We start from the raw sequence: 25,835 nt of genomic DNA on the forward strand, positions 1-25,835 counted from the left end.
TTATGATTTTAAAGGTCAGAAATGAAGCCATATGGGTGCACTCAAGAGCTTCTAATAAACCTGTAGAGAGCAGCAGCATTTCCATTAATCTCAAATGGCAGTTGCTAGGCTATCTGTCTTGAAAGCACAGGGCCCGGATCTTCCCTAAATGCTTTGACACAATTACTGCAATATAATGGACGTCTTGCGATACATTTGCTGTTAAATTTTTCTTTCCAATAAAGAGCTACTTTTCGTTGACCGTCAAAGCAGAAACATACTATTTGCCCGTTCCAACAAGGCAAACCTTGACCCCTTGAGTGCATCATTGTCAGAGTATTAACGTTTAAAAAGAGGTTTTTGAAATCTGCAATTTCCCGTGACACAGAGCTCTGACATTCAGAGTAGCCTGACCTTAATGAGTTGATGTTTTTCCATTTGATGCGCTGACCTACGGTCACGTCATCCTCTTGTGGCTATAGCTGGTGCTCTAATCTGTTATTAGTCTGTCTGCTTGTAAAAAAAAAAAAAACAGCTTCACTATAATGCCTCGTTTCAATTTAACTCATTTTGTCCTGATTAAAACTTTCTTCATTAAAATTAGGCAAAGTTTCGTGTCCCGAGGGAACCTATAAAACCCCTTTCCTAATTAAGTAGTATTAGCAGTAAAGACATCATCGCAAGGTGGCTTTAATTACTTTTTGACATTAATAGCATGAGACTGGATGCGGGTCTGTTGTTGATGGGCTAAATTTATATGATCATTAACACCTGCGTGCATTGGCCATTTTTTTTATACAGGTTGAATGAAAGCGAGAACCGATAATTTCACTAGGAAGGCATCAGCAGTTTCTCATTTTATTGACTGGCTTCACTTCAGAGCAAACATCTGATTAACTTGTTTTTAATACTCCAAGGATGCTAATAAGGTCATTGTTATGTTGTCGACACAACTAGTTTTTGAATGTAATTTTAAAGAGCATTGAAATCACAGAGTCGAATAAAGCCAATGATTAAAGATCTTGGATAAATTAGCATAAACCAAGGCAGGTTGAATCAATAAAGGCAGGAAAAAAGGTCAGATTGTCAGATGTATGTTCTTTAAATGCTAATGCTTTCTGTTCAGTTTTATGTAACTTCACTGGTCTTGACGCAAACAATGTCTAAGGGATAATAATCATCTTGAAACGCTCCATAATCTGTATCAAAGTGCTGTATTGACATCTAGTGGACAGGATGTGCACAGACACGATAATAAATCTGCAACTTATTTGCTTAGATGAGTTTCTGTGAACAGATATGCTATTTATAAAACAACATATTAGCCTTTTGATATCAGTTAATATTCACTCAGCACTGCAAAACTCAATTGTCTGGTAATTCAGTGCTATCAGTCTTTCTGCAAAGACTGTAATTGTGTGTGATGTCACCTCTTTTCACAAAGGCTCAGTCTGACTGATTGTCTATTTATAACAGCCGAACAGTGGAACGGTATTTACATCTTCACAGACCACTTTAAACAAACACAAGCCACACTGACATCGTCTGAGCAGCCAAGGGTAAGTGAGACTGACCTATATTTATACTTAAGACCCTTACATAGATGTATAGACAAGTATAGTACTATGGTATTGACAAAGCAATGGGTGAATTTCTTCTCTGTTTGATATTTACAGGCTTAGTAAATACTAAAACAATCCTTGAAGGTGCATAGTGGGCCAGAGCATGTCTGCAGATTAGGTATTTTAGCTATTTCTGCACTTAATTTTATAAATAAATACATAAATAAATTAAATGAAAATCTGCAGAAGGTGTAGAGCTGAAAACCTAAATTAAAATAATACATTTTATATTATACAGTAGTAGGTCTCTCATACAAAACATCCACCAAAATAGAGAAAGTATTACTTTACAAATTGTATTGTGCATACATTTTAATAATATGTGCATGTTATTCAATAGTATTACTAAAAGTAATATAAACCAGAATAAATTTACACACATTTACACAGGTAAATAAATAGATTGATAGACGGGCTCAAAATCTGTGGATTTAAAAACAAATTTTGTATGAGCCTAGTTATTCTTCACCTTAGGAATTCTGCTATTCACATGGTCAAATAGCTTCAGGTTATACAGGTTATTCTCTCTCTTCTGGAAATCATAGTCTGATATGTAAATATGTATTCGGTGTAGTCTGAGAATCGTCTTGTTATGTGGTTTTATGCTGTGTCTAGTCTAGAAAGACAAGTCAATAATCGTCTAGACAATAGCAACACTGAAACATTTCCGAGACTTGTTTCCTTTCAGCGTCTATTCCCTTGTCTCATTACAGAGTCTATTTTCAAACACAACAAATATCAACAGTCATGGTAAGCTTCGAGTTTCATGCACTTTTGTTTTCAAACAAGCAAGTGTTATGTATCGAACAGTAAAAATGCAATAATGTGATTACCTCATACGTCACCTCCAGGGCAAGAATAGGACCACCAGTTCTGGTTTTCATCCTCACTGTGAAAAATGTCACAATTGGAACTGCAAGTTTCCCATAGAAATCTCAACATCTTGTATCTTCATTTCCTGCCGCTTGAACTGCGGAGCTGCCTTCCACCTTTGTAAAGAGGATGAGCATCGTCTTCTATGCCCTAAAGAAACAGTACCATGCCTCAACTCTGGTTATGGCTGTCCCATGACTATGACACGAAAAAGACTTGCCCAGCATCTAGAAGTGTGTCCTGCCAGTGTGGTTACATGTACCTTGGAATGGAACCGATGGCCGGTAAATGAGACTGATACCACCTTCTATAGGAATGCTCTACAGGATCCAAACTGGATGAGTCAGCTAGACCTTGCAATGGCACTTAGAGATCAGAAGCTTCTCTTTGATTCAATCCAGATGAAGACACTGTTTCCTGAGTTGATAGAGAAGGTAGAGGAGCCTGCGGTTTCACTGGACGGTGCTGTTGGAGGACTTGATCCAGAGTGCTCAGAGTCTCAGATCTTAATCCCAGAAGAGTCGTTGGAGGATAGCCTTAATGGAGAAGAGATCAAAGAACTAACCCAAGAGGAACGTCTCGCTTTGGCTGAGAGTAAAGATGTAGCCTGCTTGGAGAACTACGGGATATGGGAGAGAATGTTTGCGAAGGAGAAGCAAGGGTGCAATCAGACAGTGAAGAAATTAGAGGATACAAGTTGTCAGATTAAAGACAAGAATTCCCCTCAGAATTCCGACAATCTAGACATTGATAGGACAGGTTTAGCTCCTTGGCAAGATGGTGTTCTTGACAGGCTCCGTAAAGAGGTCAACGTGGCTGAGTATAATATGTATCTGGTCCACAACGGATGCATGCTTATCAACTTCGGCCAACTGGCAGCTTGCACGCCTAAAGAAAAAGATTTTGTTTATGGCAATATAGAGCCCATTGAAGTTCAAACCATACACTCCTTCAATGTGCCAACCAGCTACAGAGCCAAACGTAGCCATCTGAAGGATCCATCCCAAATGATTAAAAAGACACACCGATCTGTGGACACATCTGATTTAGGCATTGCAACTGAAGTGCTTCCAAAGGCAAAAGTGGTAGAATCCACACTGCTGTGCTCTCTTGAAAGAGAATTAAAAGGTCATCAGATTTGTGAGAGTGTTGGGATCGACGGGCTATATGTTGACGTTGGCACCCAAACCTTTGACTTCCATTCTGCTCCATTCAAAAGTGATGCAACTTTGGCCAATGTTGTTGCAGATCAGCCTCAAAGCCTACACGTGCAAATTCAAACCGAATGTGTTACTAGGAGGCACAACAAATTATGCTCAGCCTTTACTTACCTGTGCCATCATGCCTTCAGGCGTGATGAATATCCCTGGCACTTTAGGAACGTGCATGGAGACATCCAATCATGCCTTACTGGCTGGTTTTTACAGCGGTGCCCACTGGCTTACCTCGGTTGCACCTTTAGCCAGAAGCAATTTCGGCCATCTAAATATTATGCCACTGTAAGCTATGATGCAGATCTTAGTACTTTCATCTTACAACCAGAAGTGACAGCATCTCTTTACAAAGGAGTAAAAAACGTTAACAGCGAACGCAAACGTGCCAAGAATTTGGATTCCTTGAGCAGACTTCCTTTTGAAATCTTACAACACATAGTGAGTTTTCTGGATAGCATTTCTTTGGGTCGTCTATCTCAAGTTTCCCAGCTAATGAGGGAAGTTTGCAGTGCTGTTCTTCAGCAGAAGGGCATGGTGTCACTCAAATGGGAGAAAAAGACATACTCTCATGGTGGATTCACTTGGAGGGCACGTAAAAAGGTAATTGCCTTGATCAAATTGATCTCTTCATACTCTTCAAAGGTTCCAACTTTAAATCAGATGTTTGTTTGTTTAAACTATAAACTTTCAGTAATAAAGGCACAACGGCTGTAACTGGGTTGGTACTTTTTAAAAAGCCACACTTTTGTACCTGCCAGGTCCAAATTGGTACCTTGAAGGTATACTTTTGGTACCTTCAAGGTACATATTAGCAGGGCTTAATTTTACCAGGCCTAAGCAATTAATTTTACAGATCGCCCCCTCCTCACATGCACAACCCCCTGCCCTTCACTTTCTTCCGCAACTCCCCAACCCTTTTTCACTTTTGTCTGCGGCACAACACCCCCTGCTCTACACTTTCATCCATGACACAACCTAACCCACTCCCTTTGGCTCTTCACTTTCGTTCGTCACCCCCCCCGCCACCTCTCCCTCCTCTGGTATTATGCCGGATCTGTTACCCCGATCTCTACGAACCTCGCAATTTACAAATTAAGCACCTAAAAGATACAAACTTGTACTTTGTGGAACTTTAATGGTACAAAATTGGAACTTTTAGGTACAAAAGTGTACATTTTGAAAATATACCATCTCATTGATAGATTTTGTACCTTTTATTCATGAGATTGTACTATTTCTGTCAGTTCACTGTGTACTTACATCAAAAATGTATTGAATATTGAATTTATGTGAAGCTGCTTTGACACAATCTACATTGTAAAAGCGCTATACAAATAAAGCTGAATTGAATACTTTCTGATTGAAAAAACCCTTTTACTGAGGTACGAATCGGGGCATCATATATTGCACACAACAATTTATAAAAGTTATTAGTTAATATTTATCTTTATATTTGAAAACATTCTTGTTAGCTGGGAAGTCCCGATTTTCTGTAAGTAGTTCACATCAACTATGGATCATTTTCCAGTGCTTTTGAATGGGATTTTATTATTAATTTTGGTTTATACTCGACAATTCATTTAAAGATTCATAACAAGACTCTCATGAGTCTCCAAATCTTCTGCACAATCACAACCTTAAATATTTTCCAACCATGTCTAATTTTATTTCAGGAACATTAGCGGTATTGCAGGGCATGATAAACATCCTAAGTACGTTTGTCCTCTGTTATCTGTTCTCTGAGGTATGTGGGTCAGAGAGCAGCAAAGAGGCCGTACATGGGTCATTTTACCCTCTCTGGCTCAATGTCAGTGGGCTTCATGCTTTTAAAGGTTTGATATTGGATGACAGGTGGTCAGTCCCCCTCTCTGTTTTTCTCCCCTCTTGATCCATTGTTTGGGAAGTAATTTATCTTCGTGTTAAACCAGTAGGTGATATAACTTATATTGAGGAAGGAATACTGATCAGGTGAGTGTGTTGAAGCACAGTTGGAATTAATCTATGCAAGGCTGCAGCCCTCCAGGAACTGTGCTTGACACCCCTAATTTAAACTATCAGTTCCCCCCTATATATATATATATATATATATATATATATATATATATATATATATATATATATATATATATATATATATATATATATATATATATATAGATATATATAGATATATATATATAGATATATATATAGATATATTTTATAGTTTTTTTTTATTATTTTTTTTTATAATAAATTACAGACCCTTACGTTGTTTCAGTCCCCTGAGATTTTCTTAACACAATTTAAGATATGTTACATACAATCAGGGAGCTCTGAATCTTCCATAGACCGCAATGCTCCCAGTCCAGGGAGGGAAACATTGTCAAAAAAAGTCCAAGCTCCCAAAAAACAAACATGTGTGTGCACAAAAAAAATGCTGTAAAAACAACTTTGTTCGCCAATGTGCCTTAACTACAGGCAATTCAACACTTGCATGTTGCGCTTCTGATTCCAGTGGCCAATATGTCATATTGCCCAAAGTAAAAACAGAGTATCAGAAGTTACAAAGTTATTTTAAATTGGTTGTGGAACATAGACATGTCCTTGGAGCTTCATGCAATTATATTTGAACTACTGAAGTCACATGAAATGTTTTGACAATGATTTGGTTTCAACAACTTATGTATAGATCCTGAGGTTTGAGATGGCCTGAAAGTATCACTCAGACATTCATGAAGACAGGCACAGTTGTTGGGATCCGGCCAGTGGCTTTTGCATCACTTTGGGATCTCAAACCTGGGCTGGGCTAGAGTTTTGAATGAAATCATGTTTTTATAAAACCCAAAGAATATATAAATTTTCAGTTGTATTTGTTATCAATTTTAATTTGGAACTAGATTATATGCATTTTTTTAAATTTCCACACATTATGTCGCTAACTTTAATGCCAAATACACTGATTACCTGTAGAAAACAAGCAACCTAACGTTATGATTGCAGTTGGGACTTTGAACAATGTTTTTTTTTTTTTTTTGGTTTTAGTTACTTTCTATAGATTGTTTCTTATTTATTTTGCACAGTAGCCTGTTTGGTTTACACAAACTGACAAAAAAGGTTACTTGAGTTTTTAAGATCATAATTCCAGTCATTAAAATAATTAATAATAATAATAATAATAATAATAATAATTATTATTATTATTATTATTATTATTATTATTATTGAAATAGTGCTGATAGATATCTTCCTCATCTTCATCTAGGCATGGGAGTTTAGCAGTCTGTTCTCTCCGGTGGATAAATGGGTTTTTGAAGACATGCCCCCTATGGCAGAACACCTGAAGGTTTGTCCTTTCTACCAGAAGGAGATCAGAAGCGAACCTGTGGCGTTACCCAGTATGACAGATCTCCAGAAGGGAAGAGAGGAATTACAGACTCTAGTCAACAACGTTTTTACTGCTGACAAGGCTAATGGAGATTAAGAGGCTGCTTGTGGTACCAATGTTATTAAATATGCATTTATGTATTGGTCAGTGTTAACTTTAAAGATATAGTTAATTTGTCACTATTTACCCTATAGCAGTCAATAGCAGTTTGCCTTTTTTGTGTCCCATAGAGTCATTTGGTAAAAAGGTCAGCCAACTCAAAGTCAGGACTGGAACAAAATTACAGTGAGGAAATGATGACATGGTTTTCTTTGAAAGATCTTTGCTGACATCTAGAGGCTGAAAAATACACTTACAAATGTTTCACAATGGATAAATGCATATGGATTAAAGAGAAAAAAGGGATTCATGTTAAAAAAAAAAAAATAAAATAAAATTTTATATATATATATATATATATATATATATATATATATATATATATATATATATATATATATATATATATATATATATATATATATATATATATATATCTTTTATTAAATATACTTAGAAAATTAATAATATGATGACATTATTTAAGTATCACAAAGCATAGCCCTAAAATAATCAAATTCAGTATTCATTATTGTTAATATTTAAATGAAACAGGCCCGGAATAAATATGTTGTTTAATTTTTTGTATACATGTTACACTGACAATGGAGCACTATATCATTCGTATTTTGACAATTTCTGTCCACAAAAGTTATATAAAAGTGTAAGTGTAAACTTGGATTTAACATCTTTTCTATGTAAATTAAAACACTTTTGCAAATTTAATCTGACTAAAATGCAACATGTCTTCAGTATTTTTGTATACTTCACAAATGAAAATGCTTGTTTTGGGGTTTAATTTGTGTCATTACAAAATGTACTATTGATATTAACACAAGGAATGTGTATAAAATGTTAAATATTGGACACTTTTATGTTTGAATATGTTTGAATATGTCATTAATTAAGTTTTATTAACATGTCCAGAAAGATATGATAATTTTAAAATACACTACCTGACAGAAGTTTGTTGCCTCTCCATGTTTTAGGAACAACAAATAATAACTTGACTTCTAGTTGATCATTTGGATTCAGAAGTGGCTTAAATGAAAGGCAAAGGCTTCTAGATTACGCTTATTTTCTTAAGAAAAAAAAAGATCATGCCTTGATTTTGAATTATTTAATTAGGAAAGTAAGGATAAACAGTATAAAATTGAAAGTCATTGTGAAGTAGAAAAATAATTATTATTGTTTATGACTGCCATGAGCTTGGGTGACTCGATCATCTCTGCAATGACTCAAATAACTGATTAATAAAGACATCTGGAATGCCAAAGAAAGCATTCTTGCAGGACTCCCAGAGTTCATCAAGATTCCTTGGAATAATCTTTCATGCCTCCTCCTTCTTCTTACCCCAGACAAGCTCAATAATGATCACATCTGTTGATTGGGCTGGCCAATGCTGAAGCACCTTGACCTTTGCTTTCAGGAGCTTTGATGTGGAGGCTGAAGTTTAAGAAGGAGCGCTATCCTGCTCAAGAATTTGCACTCTCCTGTGGTTTGTAATGCAAGGGGCAGCACAAATGTCTTGATACCTCAGGCTGTTGATGTTGCCATCCACTCTGCAGATCACTCGCACACCTCCTTGCTGAATGTAACCCCAGACCACGATTTGTCCTTCACCAAACCTGACTGATTTCTGTGAGAATCTTGGGTCCATGCAGGTTCTAATAGGTCGTCTGCAGTATTTGTGATGATTAGGTTGCAGTTCAACAGATGATTCATCGGAAAAATCTACCTCCTTTTTGAGGTAATGATTAATGATGATCAACTAGAAGTCGAGTTATGATTTGTTGCTCTAACAACTGGGATCAATAACAACACTTTTGTCAGGTAGTGTAGTTATTGTTTCATTTTTGCATTCCAAAATAATAAGAATATGTACACATTATGAGTATTGAGTAATTTAAAAAATCATAATTTTATAATATTACCAGTCTCACAAGTTTCTTGAAACTCTGTTTTTTACCTTATTGTTTTAAGCTTAACAATGTATTATCATTATTATTATTATTATTATTATTATTATAATTATTATTATTTAATAAATAACTTTGTTTTTTTAAATTGCAAGATGAAAATATAATTAAAAATAATAATAAAATAATAAGTTATATATACTTTAAGATGTAAACTTGCAGAATTGTGATTCCTGGGTCGAAACAATCTTGTGTATCCCACATCCCAATTATACAACAATTACTTGAAAACTCTTTGACTTTATTCACTTATGAAAACTACCGAGTAAAACGTTAACAAAGTCCTTTCCCTGAATACAGTTCATATATTTCTGAGTATATTGCCTTTATTGCATTTCGGACACTTCTGGGTTGCGTAGTTTACTGATGACCTCTGACAACATGCGGTTACACAGGGCAGCGTAAGGGTTTAAGATCACAGCCTGCTGCCGGGCAAACTCACTGCCCAGAGCTGCTGCCCTCTCAAAATCTAGCCGAGCTTCTTCATCACGACCCGACAGCCTGAGAAGAAGCCCACGCTGAACCAGAGCCTGACAGGCTGAGCGCCCTTTGCCATTACTGAGAGAGATGGCATGCTCCAGATCTTCAACTGCACCTAAGAAACATAATAGGTTTAATACATACAATGTACAAAAATGAATTAGTTGCCTCATATAAATTTTCTAAAATGTAAACATGTCTTACAGGAAAGGCAACATTAGTTATTTTAAATATGAAAGCTTGAAAGACAGATTACTGTTACTGACTAATAAGTAATATTATTACAATTTTTAAAAAGACAGAAAACATAAAAGACATCAATTATAACTGATATTTCTTTAAAAACAAAAACAAAAAAAAACATATTTGTTGAGTGTTCTTTAAGTGTTCTGTCAAGATATTTGTGGTAGATAGTCTTTCTATGTATGCCAGAGGAAGGGACATTTATCAGAAGAGAATGCAAATGGAGGGAATAAAGAAATGAACGAAGGAAAATATATATATATATTAATTTAGAACATTATTTGACTCTAATTTAAAAACAAGGCAAATAAATTCCCAGTTTCAAACTGCAAAATATGAAATAAAATATAAGATGTGTATTTGGAATTACTAGAAAAATGGTAAACTTTCTAAAACAATTAATTTAAATACGTAGCCGTATAAGTCAGAGAAAGACAGAGCTGCAAACCCAAATAAAATTGCAAGAATATATCTAAGATTTCTAATTTGTTTTCTCCCACTCAGAATTGTGATAATTGTATGATTCACAATTTTACACATAAATAATATTTAATTTTATTTTTTTTTTTACTTAATTTTATTTTATTTAAAAAATAATAATAACCTTGACCTAAAAAATAAAATCAGAAAAGGTTTGTTTTCTGTTTCTCTTCTATAAACAGGCTTCATAGCTTGTTAAGTGGAGTAAAATGTATTATATCACTAAATGATGAATTATTCTAAACGTGTCATGACATTTGTTAAAAAAAAAAAAATAATTGTGAAAATCTTAATCAATATTTTGCTGATGTAAATGCAATTTGTCTGAAGAGAAATTAAACTTGTTAGTGTTTTACAGTCACTTCACATAAATAAATAAATAAATAAATAAATAAATAAATAAAACATTAATTAGTAGTCTGTAATTCTCTGGTGTTTATTTTTTGTTTGTTTATTTGTTTTGTTTGTTTGTTTCAGTTGACTTATGCTTTCAAATTGCATTATGGGACCTTTATATCTGCACTGACCAATTTTTACTTGACAATTTTAACAAAGAGACTTTTTACTGGCACTTTAGTGGTCTGTAGATTAAGTTGAACAGGTAAATTAATTAATTAATTTTCCTTACCGTTATTCATCTGGGGTCGCCAACTTATCCAGCATGATGTATTTTTGGGAAACATTCATACGCACTTAATCACACACATACGGCCAATTTAATTCACCCGTACCGCATGTCTTTGGACTGTGGGGGAAAACAGAGCCCCCGGAGGAAACCAACGTGAACACAGGGAGAACATGCAAACTCCACACAGAAATGTCAACTGACCCAGCCAGGACTCGAACCAGTGACCTTCTTGCTGCAAGTCGACAGTGCTAACCACTGAGCCACTGTGTCGCCCCTTGAATAGGTAAATTATGATACTAAAACAAATTAATATCAATTAATTTCTGTATACACGGTCAATATATTGTTATAGATCTCTAAAAGTGTGAATAATTAATAACTGTAAATTTCAACATGAAAAGTTGATGGAGCAGATATCAAAATACCAAAATGCAGTTTGAAAGTATATAATAGACTTTTTTTTACAGTGTAGCCTAACACATGGCAATTAACCAGCCTGATCTCACAAGAAAACGTAAGTATTTTACGTTTTGCCAGTTTAGTGGCTCATTCATACGAATTCGTACGAGTTCAGATTTTAAAAAGGAGGTGTGGCACCTGACCCCACCCCTAACCCCAACCGTCATTGGGGGATAAGCAAATCGTACTAAATTGTACGAATTAGATAGTACGAATTCATATGAATTAGCCACTAAATGAAAAAGTTTCAAATTGCTGTGAGATTGTGTTGCAATTAACATGTCCTTCCATGATGGTCTATCCGTCACCATTAATATGTTTCAGAATTTAAAATTGGAAAGCTGATTGTATCAGAAAAAGCATAGATGTGTCACCTTTGGTGTCTCCCAGTAGGCGTTTGGTCTGGGCTCGGTTGTTGTAGGCTGAAGCTCTTTGAGGAAGGACACTGATGGCCTGATTAAAATGTTGAAGAGCAGCAGGCAGATCTCCAGACTCAGCAGACGAAACTCCCTGCAGTTCCAGATCTTTCACCTGCTTCACCAGCTCTGGGTCAAAAGCACTGTCTAAAGAAAGACGGATATGAAAGAAATACAAGAATATGCAGCTTTATAGCATTAAAGACTTTTAATAAAGACACAATATAAAGTACAACAGTCTGTCTTGTTAATGGTTATCTAAAATAATGGTTATCTAAAATTTAAGATAACATTTTCTTAAAAATATTAAGGTAATATTGTATATCTATCTATCTATCTATCTATCTATCTATCTATCTATCTATCTATCTATCTATCTATCTATCTATCTATCTATCTATCTATCTATCTATCTATCTATCTATCTATCTATCTATCTATCCATTCTTCTACCATCTATCCATACATCCACCCATCGTCCATCCAGCCTTCCATCCATCCATCCATCCATCCATCCATCCATCCATCTATATATTTACCTGTCTGTCTACCTATCTATCTATCCATTCGTCCAACCATCTATCTACACATCCAGCCATCATCCATCCAGCCATCTATCCATTTACCATTTATCCATTCGTCCGTCCGTCTGTCCGTCCGTCCGTCCGTCCGTCCGTCCGTCCGTCCGTCCGTCCGTCCGTCCGTCCGTCCGTCCGTCCGTCCGTCCGTCCGTCCGTCCATCCATCCATCCATCCATCTATATACTTATATTTTTATATCTATCTATCTATCTATCTATCTATCTATCTATCTATCTATCTATCTATCTATCTATCTATCTATCTATCTATCTATCTATCTATCTATCTATCTATCTATCCATCCATTTACCTGTCTGTCTGTCTGTCTGTCTGTCTGTCTATCTATCTATCTATCCGTCCATCCATCCATCCATTTACCTGTCTGTCTGTCTGTCTGTCTGTCTGTCTGTCTGTCTGTCTGTCTATCTATCTATCTATCTATCTATCTATCATCCAACCATCCATCCATCCATCCATCCATATGTTTTCCTGTCTAGCCACCTATATACCTATCCATACATACATTTATCCATTCATCTATATATCTATCTATAAACTCTTTAAAAGTGCTAAATGAACTCTGTTGTTGTCAAGACGGTAATTTATGAAATCTGGCTGTTACATTTAATCCTAATAGATCTTCACCTTACCATCATCCATCAACTCCTCTTCTTGATTTAATCCAGGAACATCTCCAATAGGACTGGTAGGGTTGAATATGGCCTGTAAAACTGCTCTGTCGTGTGCTGATGCCATTTTCCTCTGGCTGTAGAGATCCAGAGTAATGTTTAAAACCTAAATGCAATTCTGGAGGAAAAGAGGAGTTCCCTGCATTTCTCTCTCTAGCACTCCACACTAGCCAATAGGAGGAGGGGGTGGAAGCAGGACTTTGAGATGGTCTGTGTTTGATTAGGTTTGTTGGATATTCAGGAACTAAAAGCCAGACAGGCGTGCTGCTTTTTACTAAGTCACTATGTGTGGAGCACCTTCAGACTTTTCAACAAACAAGAATGTGATGTATTATAAAAAAATGAACTGCAAAAAACTTTAACATGAAAACAGGATTTTTATTGTATTTCACATTTTTAAGTCTATAAAATGTTTGAGCAGTATTATTAGGCGATTTCTAGTAGGTTCCTGATGATTAACAGCCTGGGTTTTTTCTCTCTACACCAGAGATGCTCAAAGTAAGACCAGCAGGCCAAAGTTAGCCCATGGTAACCTTTGATTTGGTCCGCCATCCCATCTGTAAAGAGAAGGAGAATGATGGGGAAGTGGTTGGGGCGAATGCCTTTGAAAGAGATTGCCATTTTGAATTTAACACAACCTGTTTTTCTTTGTTTTATTTCTAGGCAACAAAAAAAAAATTATAAAAAATTAAAATTAAATAATTCAATTAAATGTTGTAAATGAATCAGGCTTTTAAAATGTAAATACTGTCACTTAAAAGATAGAGGACAATGCATAGGATATCTGCGAGCAAGTCAACGTAAAGGCTTGACTAGTGTATTATAAAGCTTGTTTGGCATACTGTCCCGGGAGAGAGCCCTGAGCTCATGAGATTCTCGAGCCTGGGGCTCCCTCCTGTCTGCAAGGTGATATGGGAATTTGATCTTGGGCAGATCTCGAGAACTCCTCTGCTGTATAGCTAATAAACAGATAGTGATTGCTCTTAATAACTACTTACTATGAGCATGTCTATGGTGCCGATTTGGACTAGTCCAGGACTAGATTAGTTAAAATCTAGAACCAGTGACAGTGACAAAACCAGTAAGGCAACAGTGCTAACCATTTGGCCACTGTGATAACCATCTAGCAAAGTAGGAGGTGTAGGGGTGGAAGGAGGGATTCTTCAAAATGTAGATGGCAGTTACATGGAACTTAGGGTAATTATAGTTGCTTAGAAATCGTCTGATTGGTGAATCTTAAATTGGATAATGCGGGACCGCCTGCAAGCAATTATAAGCACGTAATCCTCTCTAAATTAGTTTATAAATAAACTTTACTTAAAACAATGTTTTCTAAATAGTACCGAATAAATTAGGAAATTACCCATGGTAAATGTAATAAATATGGTTTGGTATATATATTTGGTCCACAACCCTCAATCAAGTTTGCTTTTTGGCCCTTTTTGGCCCTTTATAGGAAAAAGTTTGGGCACCCCTTCTCTACACTAAAAAAAGGGATTAGTTGACTTTACCTAAAAAAGAGAGTAAACATGTTTTCTTTATAATTATTAAGTAATCAAATGTGTATTATTCTAAAAGTGAAGTCAATGGGTTTACTGACATTTTAAAGTAAAATCAACTTGTTGCCTTTATGGCAACAAGATTACTCTAAAATTAAAGTAACTGATCACATTTTTACAGTATAGGAAAAAACTATAAAATAGTGAATGTAAGTTGTTTTAACAAAATACTGTATGTTAATAATGAAGTACAACATACTCATACAGTATTTTCATTTTCCCTAATAGTGTTGATATTGATATTTCATGTAAACAGTTTTAATTATTATGCCTATTTATGTTTCTACCTTATGTTGTATTTGAACTCTACCTGTGTAGTTGTGTCTTATCACATACCTACTTTTCCTTGGGATGTGTTCACCTGTAGAGGGCACTGGTTGCTACTCAGCCAGAACAGACAATGTGGCAGAAGCAGAAGCTGCTTTGTTTTTTAAAGCAACAACATGCAAGTTTTTCTTGTTACTCCCTCTAGTTGCTGATATGTGCAACCGTCTATTGCCAGTGTTTTAAAAAAATTGTGGCACGTTTCCTTGGGCAAAACAACACACATGCATTTGTTGACCTGACGGATCCAGTGCATGCTGAGACTTTGTTTGGAAACCATGTCCATCAACCAGGTAAAATATCCTGTGTTACTCCATTATGTTCCACAAATATGATCAGATAGGATTTCACCATTAGCGTAAGCGTGTTTGTTACAAATCTGTGTTTTGCATATATATGATAAGTCTCTGAATTGTTATTAATTTCTTCTGGCTAAACCCTTTTATGTTGCTTTGGTAAGTCTGCCATGGCATTCGTGTGGTGTTGGGTTTTTATTAAATTGTTCCTTCTCACAGTTTGCATTTAGCTAACTTCTGCTATAATAGGCTACAAAAAAAAAAAAACATGTTCCATGTGCCTTAAAACCAGATCACTGTTTCACTATTTCTGTATAGTATGTTCAGGGTTCTGTTAGCAGGGTAGGCAAGGTTGTGTGTACGCAAAATTGCATGAATGAAAAATTCAAAGAGTTGAGTGTTTATAACTCATTCAAGGTTAAAGACATGCTACTTAAGTTTTAATATCAGCAATTCAAAATGAAGAATTTATATACCTGACATATTTTAATGCCTAGATTAAATGAGATGCTCCAGTTTCCCCCACAGTCCAAAGACATGCGGTATAAGCAAATTGGGCAAACAAAATTGGTGTGTGAGAATGCAAGAGTGTATGGGTGTTTCCCAGTACTGGGTTGGGGCTGGAATGGCACCTGCTGCATAAAACATATATCGGAATAGTTGCCGGTTCATTCCGCTGTTGCAAACCCTGATAAAGCAGTAGGAAAATTAAGTTATTAATATTTTCAATGACTCAGATTTTGTCAATCAATCAAGGAACTGTATTTTTGGATTTTTCATCTAGATTTAATTGCATTAAAGCTATGAGCCTTTTTTTTAGCAATTATTTCCAAAAAGTAACTGATGTAGATCTTGCAGTCTTGACAGAAATTGTCTTCTTTCTTCCCCTTACACCCTGCTGTTGTACATTTACATTCCTGCCTAATGGAGTGGTGCTCAACTAAGCCAGGGCTGACTGTTTATTTTTATTTATTTATTTTTTTTATTACTTGAGAGGGGAAAACTTTTGTAAAATTTTATTGCTGCATCAAATATTGTAACCAATTCAGAGGTGTCTGAAGTGCTGGTAATAACTTGACAACTAAAAGCAGCTTTAGACATTGTGACTGCGTGTATGTATATATATATATATAATTAACTTAACATAATTTTTTTTACAAATTTTAGTAGATTGAACATATGTCAGTTAAGTTAAAAAAAAAAAAAAAAAACTAGGAATCTTGTTTTCAACTCAATTTAAAGAAAAAGGTTAAAATGTAAGTTGATTAGTGAGATTATCACGATAAATTTTGCCTTCCTGTGTTATCAGAGTTATTATAAATATGAGATTCCTAGTCAGAAAATGACACAAATGGCATGTGAATTTACTACTGAGACTCAAAGATAAATAGATTTACGACTGTGTGAGATTAAGGTCTTATTCATACATACACGGGTATAAACAGGGTTTTCCTCCCTTTTTATTTTTTATTTTTTTATTTTATTTTTTTTACTGTGATGTTAATGGCCCGCAGAACCAATAGGTGGTGATAATGACATTTATGCTGGCTTCACACCAAATGGGAAAAGAAAAGAGGCGGATACTCCTAATTCAACAAGCGGATGTCCTGTGGAAAGTTTAGGTTTCAGTCACCTGACACTATATTTTCTTAGAAAATAAAGTCAGGTTTCAAAAATACCCATATTTGCATGGACGGCCTAAAGCAGGGATGTCCAAACATGTTCCTGGAGGGCCATTGCATAGACCATAACATCTTTACTGATTAAAGTCACCTGAACCAGTTAATAAAGTTCTGTAAAAACCTCCAGGAAATGCTTTGTTTTACAGCAGTGGTCCCCCACCTTTTTATCAAGCTCACAAAACATTACTGTCACTCTGATACAAGTTTTATTTATGGATAAAATTACAAAGCACTGCTGTGTTTGGATGTTCTGTGTTTGTTAGAGATAATTAGTTTACCAAAATGTGTACATTACATACAAAGTATAAAGCTGATCGGTCAGTTCTTGTCACGTAACTTGTGATGCGCTCGTGGCATTCATTCTACTGGGTGTGTCTGGAAGGCACTAGCGTGTCACGCAGCCAGCATGCACAACCTGTGCACCTCCTTTAGAAGTAACAAACTTGCGCGAAGATCATTTGCGATCTCCAACAGTTGATCTTCTTGATGAGGCATGGTGGATTCCCTGATTTGTTGACAAATGGGTTGTTGATCTATTCCTTGGCAGTTTGCGGGTCCTTCACTGGCCCTTTTCCTCTCAGCAAAAACTTTTCAAAGACGTCTGTTTCTTACTAATTTTGCTGCCTGTGGGTTAAATTTGGGTGCTCAAGTGACCAAGAAGTAACAGAGAGAATACAGTCGTTTTTTTAAAATAAAAGACCGTTCAGATGATTTGATTCAAATTCTACAACAAGTGCCCTGCAGAGGTGACTCCACAAGATCTCCCACTATGATTTGAGTTTGAGCTCTAGGAACATGATTGAGAACTACTGCTCCAGGAGAAGGATTGGGCAACACCAGGTGAAAACAGTGGCTAGATCACCACTTGAAGGCATAGTTTACCCAACGGAAATGTACTCACTATTTCACCACCCTTAAATGATTCCAAACCTTTATCAGCTTCTTTATTCGGTTGTACACAAATAGTGGCTATTTTAAAGAAAGTTGAAAACCACTACACTGTCATGCATTGTAAGAAAAACAAATACTATGCTACCTAAAGTCAACAGTTACATGTTTCCAGCTTTCTTTGAGATATCTTCTATTGTGTTCAACAGATTAAAGAAGCTCAAAAAAGTTTATGGCAAGCCTAACAGGTTTGCAAAAAGTGAAGGGTGAGAAAATAATGACAGAATGTTCAGTTTTGGAGATTTGGAGAATTATAAAAAGTAGGCAATGGTCAGTTCACCAGTTCACTTTTCGGCTTACATGATTTTGGCATGTTTGTAGACCCAGAACTGTGAATTATGTTAAATATAAGCCAGGTTTCCATCCTAACATGAAGATTGACATTTGAAGATTGAACTTTTATGTCTACATTCTATTTCAGTAACCATATTTCAGTTTGTATTATCGTGCAATCGTGTTAACATATCTCTCAAGTTGTTGCCCTTGGGGAAAATGTGGTTTTCTTTTACAGACAGTATTCTAGAAAGCAAATATGATCAAAGTGATCGTAACACTCAGACCAACAAGTCTGAAGTAGCAACGAATGGGTAGTTGGACATAATGATGAAAGATGCTAGTATAAGATTCACATAAGTGCAATGAGACCCCTGGTGAATATAACATTCCTCAAAAAGCCCTGACTTTGTTTGTTTCTGCAGGAAAGCGGGAGAACGAATTCAGATGTGACAGCTCCAGAGGAGTGTAAAAAATGCATCCTATTTATGCTGGTGCACACTGTAGCAGGCAAGTTTTGCCTCATAGAAGGGCCAATCCAATATCACAGCAATTACTATCAAAACTGATATTGGCATTTTGGTGATTAAATGATCTGATGAAATTAACAAGTAGACCATTTAAGATAATTTATCAGTATTTCTAACAGGTTAGTACACAACACTAATGAACTTTGTTGCTGATTTTATACATGGACATTTTACAAAGCATCAATATGGCCTCTTAAGGGGTGGAATACACAACATGATTCTGAGCAGGCTTTAAAATACTTGGCATTTTTTTACTTACTATTTGCTTTGTAAATGAATACAGTGGAAAAAAAAGAAAAAAAACAACTTGGCATTATCCAACAGGATCACACACTAGCAGACTTTCAAATCATTGTGAACACAACAAACTTATTGCCTCAAACAGCATGCATTCTGAAATTGGCTCTATACTGTACATGAAGCATGTTTAAACTCATCCAACTGGGCCATTTATGTGAACTATCAGAATCTGAGCCTGTGATCTTTCTGCTAATTTTGTCAACTCAAACTGACCAAAATCTGAAGTCTGTCATTAATGCAGTGCTTCTTGTCCGATCTGAGACCCACTTCATATCCTATATCTAACAGGCAGTGAAGATCGCAGATTTTTAAAGAAATCAGATCTTAATCGTGACAGTTTTGTAATGGAAAGACAGTTCACCGGAAGCCCTAGGGCTGCCTGGCTGAAAATTAAAAGTCTGTGTGCATATAGCCCTTTAATTCATGCAAGTTAATCCACTTTAACAAAAAAAAAAATAATAATAAAAAAGTTTATTATGATAATCTTCAGCTAAATTCTGACCGTTTGCTTTTGCATTTTGATTGGCTGTAATTTACTGTTGATATCCGTTTGATGGCTTCAGCAACAATATTATTAACAAAGCCACTGTTGCCATTAGATTGTTATTAGGAATGTGCAACAAACCCCACTCCCTACTCAAAATTCAATTTCAGTGAAATAAAAGTCTCAGCAACTTCCTCATGGAGACATGTTATATAACTACCAGGGTCTGACCATAAAGTTAAAAATATAATCTGTCTGAAGGGTTTATCAAGGTTTTATCGAAGGTAATGTGCACTCATTGATCACTCACTCGTTTTCATTCACTCCTTTATATTAGTAAACTAATGTAGGGAAGAGTAAATGAGAGTAGCAATCTCAAATGCAGGCTAGGACAGTAATATCTTAATTATCAGGGTATTTAGAGATGAAACTGAACTTTTCAAGACTCCAGGAACAAAGAAACAAGTTCTGACAACCTTGCTCTACATCAGAAATGGATGATGGAAAGTGGTTGTATTTCCTATCCCTGACACATGAGGGAGACAGACACCTGTTTATGTCTGGACAATACTGCGCATTCCCACAAAGGTACTAGGATTGCTTGATTACATTAGCACTGTTTTATATGAGAATGTGTTAGATAAATACTTTTTTAATGTATAATTACAATAAAAAAGGTTTAGGATGACACTAAATAAATATTAATAAATAGCCCAGATATTAGGAGATATTATTCCTTTCAGTGTTACATGATTAATCAAAAATTATGTTCATGTTATCATGTAAAGGTCTTAAATAGCTCAGATTTAATTGTCTAAAACATATGTCAGTGTTCAGTTAACAAGAGAACCATAACAAAAATATCTATACACATTACATTTTGAGTTAGACAATTCACACACAAGTTTCGTCATTAGAAATATTTTATTATGGTTAATGCATGTTGTAAAAGGTTATGTCTGCAGCCCTTCATATTATGAGTGAATCACATAATGTAACTGTCAGCAAAACATTAGCCATGCTAATCTGCGCACATTATAGTGGATGCTAAATCATCATGGCTTCTTCTATATTTTACTTTGTATACAGTATTTATTTGTTGTTTTGAGTTAGAACGTTTACTGAATGTCAAACACTTGTTTATCTGGTAGTGTATTTCAATGGAAAGATCTGAGCTCAGCATGTACAGTACATGTAAGCTATATTTATATTGGAGGGGGTTCCGATCATTCCCTGACCACCCTGTGAAAAACACTGATGATGACAGATGAACATGAGAAATCACATCCCCTCGCCCCTCTACAACTGATCAGCTCAACATCTGCACATCACTCGCACATAAATTAGCATGCATTTACATGGCAAAGCCTGGCAGATTCAATGTTTTATTCAGATTAAACCTGCTTCTCTGTTAGAAACAAAGACTGTCCACAACATGAATATCTCTCTTAAGTTTACAAGATTGGAACACGTAGCCTAGGCTTAAGAAAATTATAGCTACCTATTAATCAACTTTGTTCTGTCTTGTAAGAAGTTATTTCAAAAACTAAGAATTTGAATTGTAAACAATATCAAAAGTTCTGAAGTAATTGACAATACATTGGATTTTAGCTTGCAAAACCACTAGCATTTTGTCATCTAAGCTAGGTAGCATGATCATAGTAAGAATTGCTAACATTTTCATGTAGTGAGAAATGTCTCTACTATTAGCTATTTGTAGTACAATTGTTTTGCTATGTAGGTATAGCATGTTTCTGCTAAGATCTAGCACATATCACATTGCTAGGATGATATAGCACACTGCTAACATGTTGTTGCATGCAGCTAGCGTAATTCGATGTATATAAACAGTCTTAGCATATGTTTGTGAAATAGCTAGCATGAAAGCAGATTTAGCACTCGACTACCATGTTTTATGACAACCTGTAGCATGATAGCACAGTTTGCAGTAAATGTATAATAACAGTGCTAACATGCTGTCTCATAGGTAGCATGTTTCTAACAATTTAGCTCTATGTTTTAGAGAGTTGGCTTTTTTTCCTAACAAACAACCAAACAGCATGTTTACAACTGCCAGCATGTTTCTAACATTTTTTAGCTAACAAATTGCACTCTGAAGCACATTAGCATTCTGTTACTTTATTTAGAATACTGCCCTTTTTATCACAAAAATATCATTTTATGTTTTAAAGAATTTGCTATCATGTGTTAACAACTGCCAGCATGTTTCTAAAATTTTTAACACAAAAAATAGCACTCTGAAGTACATTGCTAGCATTTTGTCATGATTTAGTGGCATACTGCTGGTTTATCACATGTATTGCATTTGTATGTTTTAGCACATTTGCTATTATGTGTTTACAACTGACAGCATGTCTTGAACATGTTTTAGCTCACAAATAGCACACTGTAGTACATTGCTTACCTTTGGCATCGTGTTTTTACAACTGCCAGCATGTTTCTAACAATTTAGCATGCAAATACAGTAGCACGCTGTAGTACATTGCTAGCATTTTGTCACATACATTGGCATACTGTTGTTTTATCACATGAGTAGCATTTTTATGTTTTAGCACATTTGCTATCATGTCTTTACAACTGCCAGCATGTTTTTAACATTTTTTATCAAAGTGCTCTGAAGTATATTGCTTAAATTTTGTCCTGATTTAGCATACTGCTGTTTTATCACAAGTAGCATTTGTATGTTTTAGCACATTTGCTATCATGTGTTTACAACTGCCAGCATGTTTGAACATGTTTTAGCTCACAAATAGCACACTGTAGTACATTACTTACATTTGTTATCATGTTTTTGCAATTGCCAGCATGTTTCTAACAATTCAGCATGAAAATAGCATGCTGTAGTACACTGCTAGCATTTTGTCACATGCATTGGCATACTGTTGTTTTATCACATGAGTAGCATTTTTATGTTTTAGCACATTTTCTATCATGTGTTTACAACTGCAAGCATGTTTTTAACATTTTTATCATAGTACACTGAAGTACATTGCTAACATTTTGTTACGATTTAGCCTACTGCTGTTTTATCACGCGTAGGATTTGTATGTTTTATCACATTTGCTATCATGTGTTTACAACATGTTTTAGCTCACAAATAGCACACTGTAGTACATTGCTTACATTTGTTATCATGATTTTACAACTGCCAGCATGTTTCTAACAATTTAGCATGCAAATCACACGCTGTAGTACATTGCTAACATTTTGTCATACATTGGCATACTGTTGTTTTATCACATGAGTAGCATTTTTATGTTTTAGCACATTTTCTATCATGTGTTCACAACTGCAAGCATGCTACTAACATTTTTTATCAAAGTACTCTGAAGTACATTGCTAACATTTTGTCACGATTTAGCATACTGCTGTTTTATCACGCGTAGCTTTGATATGTTTAACAGCATGTTTTAAACATGTTTTAGCTCACAAATACCACACTGTAGTACATTGCTAGCAATTTGTCAAATCATTTAGCATTCTGACATTTTATAACAAATGCGCATTTGTATGTTTTAGCACATTTGCTATCATGTTTTTACAACTGACAGCATGTTTTTAATTTTTTTTCGCACACACATAGTATTCTGTAATTCATTGCTAGCATTTTTTCACATGATTTGGCATACTGCTGTTTTATCATATTATCTATCCTGTTTTTTCACACAGCTGTCTAGATTACTTGTTTTGGATTGGTACTAGTATGTTACTCCCTAACAGCAACAGCTGAAACTAAAAACAAAACCTCATCCAGGTAATTTAAATCATCTTGATCATCAATGAATACAATCCCACAGTGATATAATTGTCTGTCACACTGCTTTTTGACTCTTTGTCGCACTGTTTTTTACTGTTTGGTGCCATCTTGTTACTAAACAAATATGTTGTTTTCTCCATTAAATTGTTTTCATTTCTGTCAGCTTAGCATTTAAACAATAATAATAATAATAATAATAATAATAATAATAATAATATGATTACGGCTGAGAAATAATACTTTATCCCTTACATAAAGACTGACAGGCTTTTCAGCAACACAATGTGAAGCGAAATCAGAAACAGGTATTTCAGACAGCCATCTGATATGTAAGGAATAAAGTACATCCTGGTGGTTGTCATGACAGAATAAAACATATTAGGCTTATCAGTTGTGTAAGATAGAATGGCTTTAAACCGAGGCCTGACAGAAAAGCATATGAATGGAAACACATTCACTTTTCAATGCAATTCATATCCATTATTGTTATTAGTTCAGTGGTTGTTATGCGGGAAAAAAAAAAAACATGATTTGAAATCTTCCGACTGACCAATCACCATGACATAGAATGAATTAGATTAGAAACTATGACAGATGTTCTGGTTTTAAGTGTTATAATGGAAATTTTATAGGATTTAATTGAAACTTGCAGTGTTGTTTTGAAAGTAGTTTCATGTGAATTTCCACAAGAGCATTTGGACACCATCAAAGTATTCTAGTAAAAGCTTTAGACAAATAGTTAAATCTTGTTGTTTTATATTTATTTTTATGTTGCATTGTTTTATGCTTCTAACACTACGGTATAATTGGTTTGCTGTTTATAGCTGAAAACTGTGCCATAGCCTGATGCAAGGATCCCAAATGGTGTCACATGCTGTGTGTAAAATAAACTGTATATCTATTTTTCCTTCAATAATGATGAAAATGATCACTCGCTTTCAGAAGACAAGACTTTAAAGACATACGGCTACGAAATGTCCACTGGCATAACAAATGGGATAACAAGCTCCAGTATGCATAAGCCGCATTTATAATATGTCAGTCTTTAATCTCCTGCATTTCTCAGCCCAGCATGACAAAATGAAAACACAAACAAGCTCCTGCTAAGGACAATGACGATTAACTTATATATTTACATAATATTAGCAGCACAAAACATACAGCACAGCTGGTGGCAGGACACAGTCTTATTATAGCTGAAAGTAATTACATGAAAGACAATGAGTTTCATAGTGTACAGCATGAGAGATATGTGACCGGAAACACACTGACTCAAATAGAGGTTGTAAAAGTCAAAGATAAAATGAGGATGACTTAAAATTACATTATTAACAGGGAGAATGTTACAATATGCAATTATAATTATATGCTATTAATCATTTAAAGTTATAAATAATTAAAAAAAACAAGCAAATAAATAAATAAATACATATTTTATTATTATTATTTTATTTATTTATTTATTTTATTTTTTATTTTTTTGTTTGTTTATTTTAATGCTGATATTGAATACAGGAACACACGTGATACAATATTCATATTTTACAATCAAGAATTTATTTATAGGTATGTGTAGATGTTTTAAAATTTTGCATTTGGAATGATACATATATTTAATGTTGATAGTAGTAATAATAATAATAATAATAATAATAATAATAATAATAATAATTTATGCTTCATATACAACAGTGCTATCTGTTTCTTGAATCTGATTGGCTGACAGCCATGCAATATTCTGCAATAAGTACAGCCTCACTCTTGTGTATTACGCCACCAGCAGAGCAATAGACTCACTACAGTTTAACAAATATTGCAGCTGTTGGACAAAATAATGCACTATTGAGGTATTTTAGTCGAGAATGTGTTTGTTTAGATTGCAACTATGCAGTTTATTTATAAAGATAGTGCCTATTTCAACATTTATAATTTTGTCGGTGGACTGTCATACTGAGCAGAGCAAAGACGGTTGTACTACAAAATGGCAGCAGGAAGTGCAGAATAACTCCTTAGAACAGAAAAACTACAGCTGATCTGCTGGTTTGACCATCAGCTGCAGATATGAATGAATGGCAGAAGAAAGTAGTTCCTTGCAGTAAAGGGTTTTTGAGACTCTCTTTTGATTTTCAGTATATAATCACTGGTGGGAATTAAATATACATTAGGGGTTTCAAAATTAATCATTTCTTTAGTGCACCACGATGTAGATGCGGACAGTTCATTAATGGTTCATTTTTCAATTCATGTTAATTTTTATAGTGCTTTTTTTACAATGTAGATTGTGTCAAAGCAGCCTAACATAGTTCTAGTCAAGTCTTAACATAGTTCAGTAATAGATTCTAACCAGTTATTACATAATGCCATCATTTATCATATATGTGCTAAATTGTGGTAGCTAACTATGGTGAGGGAGGTGAACGTGAGTAATTAAAACACTCCAACTACTTAAGAAAGCAGAAACTGTGCACAATTCACTGTGTGTGAGTTTGCTGGACAGTCTTTCACTGACACTGAAGTTATAATAGAAGCCCCTATTTCACTGTTGTGCACTG

General features: G+C 35.0%; 2 protein-coding genes and 2 long non-coding RNA genes across 10 annotated transcripts in view; 2 read left to right on the forward strand and 2 right to left on the reverse strand.

The window, feature by feature from the left end:
* Positions 1 to 2,624, reverse strand: part of LOC141378774 (uncharacterized) — a 90,271-nt gene extending 87,647 nt beyond the window's left edge. The window contains exon 1 of the long non-coding RNA XR_012394109.1: positions 2,435 to 2,624. This is a non-coding gene — a long non-coding RNA (uncharacterized lncRNA). The remainder of the gene's footprint in view (positions 1 to 2,434) is intronic.
* LOC794432 (F-box only protein 40) overlaps positions 1 to 7,491 on the forward strand; it is a 38,146-nt gene extending 30,655 nt beyond the window's left edge. For 2 of the 7 annotated variants that reach the window (XM_073930061.1, XM_073930062.1), the window contains exons 2-5: positions 1,456 to 1,538; positions 2,315 to 2,351; positions 2,453 to 4,288; positions 6,933 to 7,491. In XM_073930061.1, the coding sequence (XP_073786162.1) occupies positions 2,349 to 2,351; positions 2,453 to 4,288; positions 6,933 to 7,151 (2,058 nt within the window). In that variant the 5' untranslated portion in view covers positions 1,456 to 1,538; positions 2,315 to 2,348 and the 3' untranslated portion in view covers positions 7,152 to 7,491. Of the gene's footprint in view, positions 1 to 761; positions 1,057 to 1,227; positions 1,356 to 1,455; positions 1,539 to 2,314; positions 2,352 to 2,452; positions 4,289 to 6,932 lie in introns of those variants that run through there. The other 5 variants (XM_073930065.1, XM_073930067.1, XM_073930066.1 and 2 more) reach the window with 5 other exon arrangements.
* Positions 7,492 to 9,353: 1,862 nt separating this feature from the next.
* Positions 9,354 to 13,230, reverse strand: ttc36 (tetratricopeptide repeat domain 36). The gene is given in 3 exon segments (NM_001007388.1): positions 9,354 to 9,728; positions 11,798 to 11,986; positions 13,071 to 13,230. Coding segments are annotated over 3 exon segments (564 nt in total). The 5' UTR covers positions 13,177 to 13,230; the 3' UTR covers positions 9,354 to 9,459.
* A 1,896-nt stretch (positions 13,231 to 15,126) lies between these two features.
* Positions 15,127 to 20,927, forward strand: LOC141378775 (uncharacterized). The gene is made up of 3 exons (XR_012394110.1): positions 15,127 to 15,285; positions 17,678 to 17,810; positions 18,617 to 20,927. It is a non-coding gene; the product is annotated as an uncharacterized lncRNA (long non-coding RNA).
* Positions 20,928 to 25,835: the final 4,908 nt, after the last annotated feature.

The sequence above is a fragment of the Danio rerio genome, chromosome 18 (genome assembly GCF_049306965.1).
Source record: "Danio rerio strain Tuebingen ecotype United States chromosome 18, GRCz12tu, whole genome shotgun sequence".
In the NCBI taxonomy this organism is placed as follows: Eukaryota; Metazoa; Chordata; class Actinopteri; order Cypriniformes; family Danionidae; genus Danio; species Danio rerio.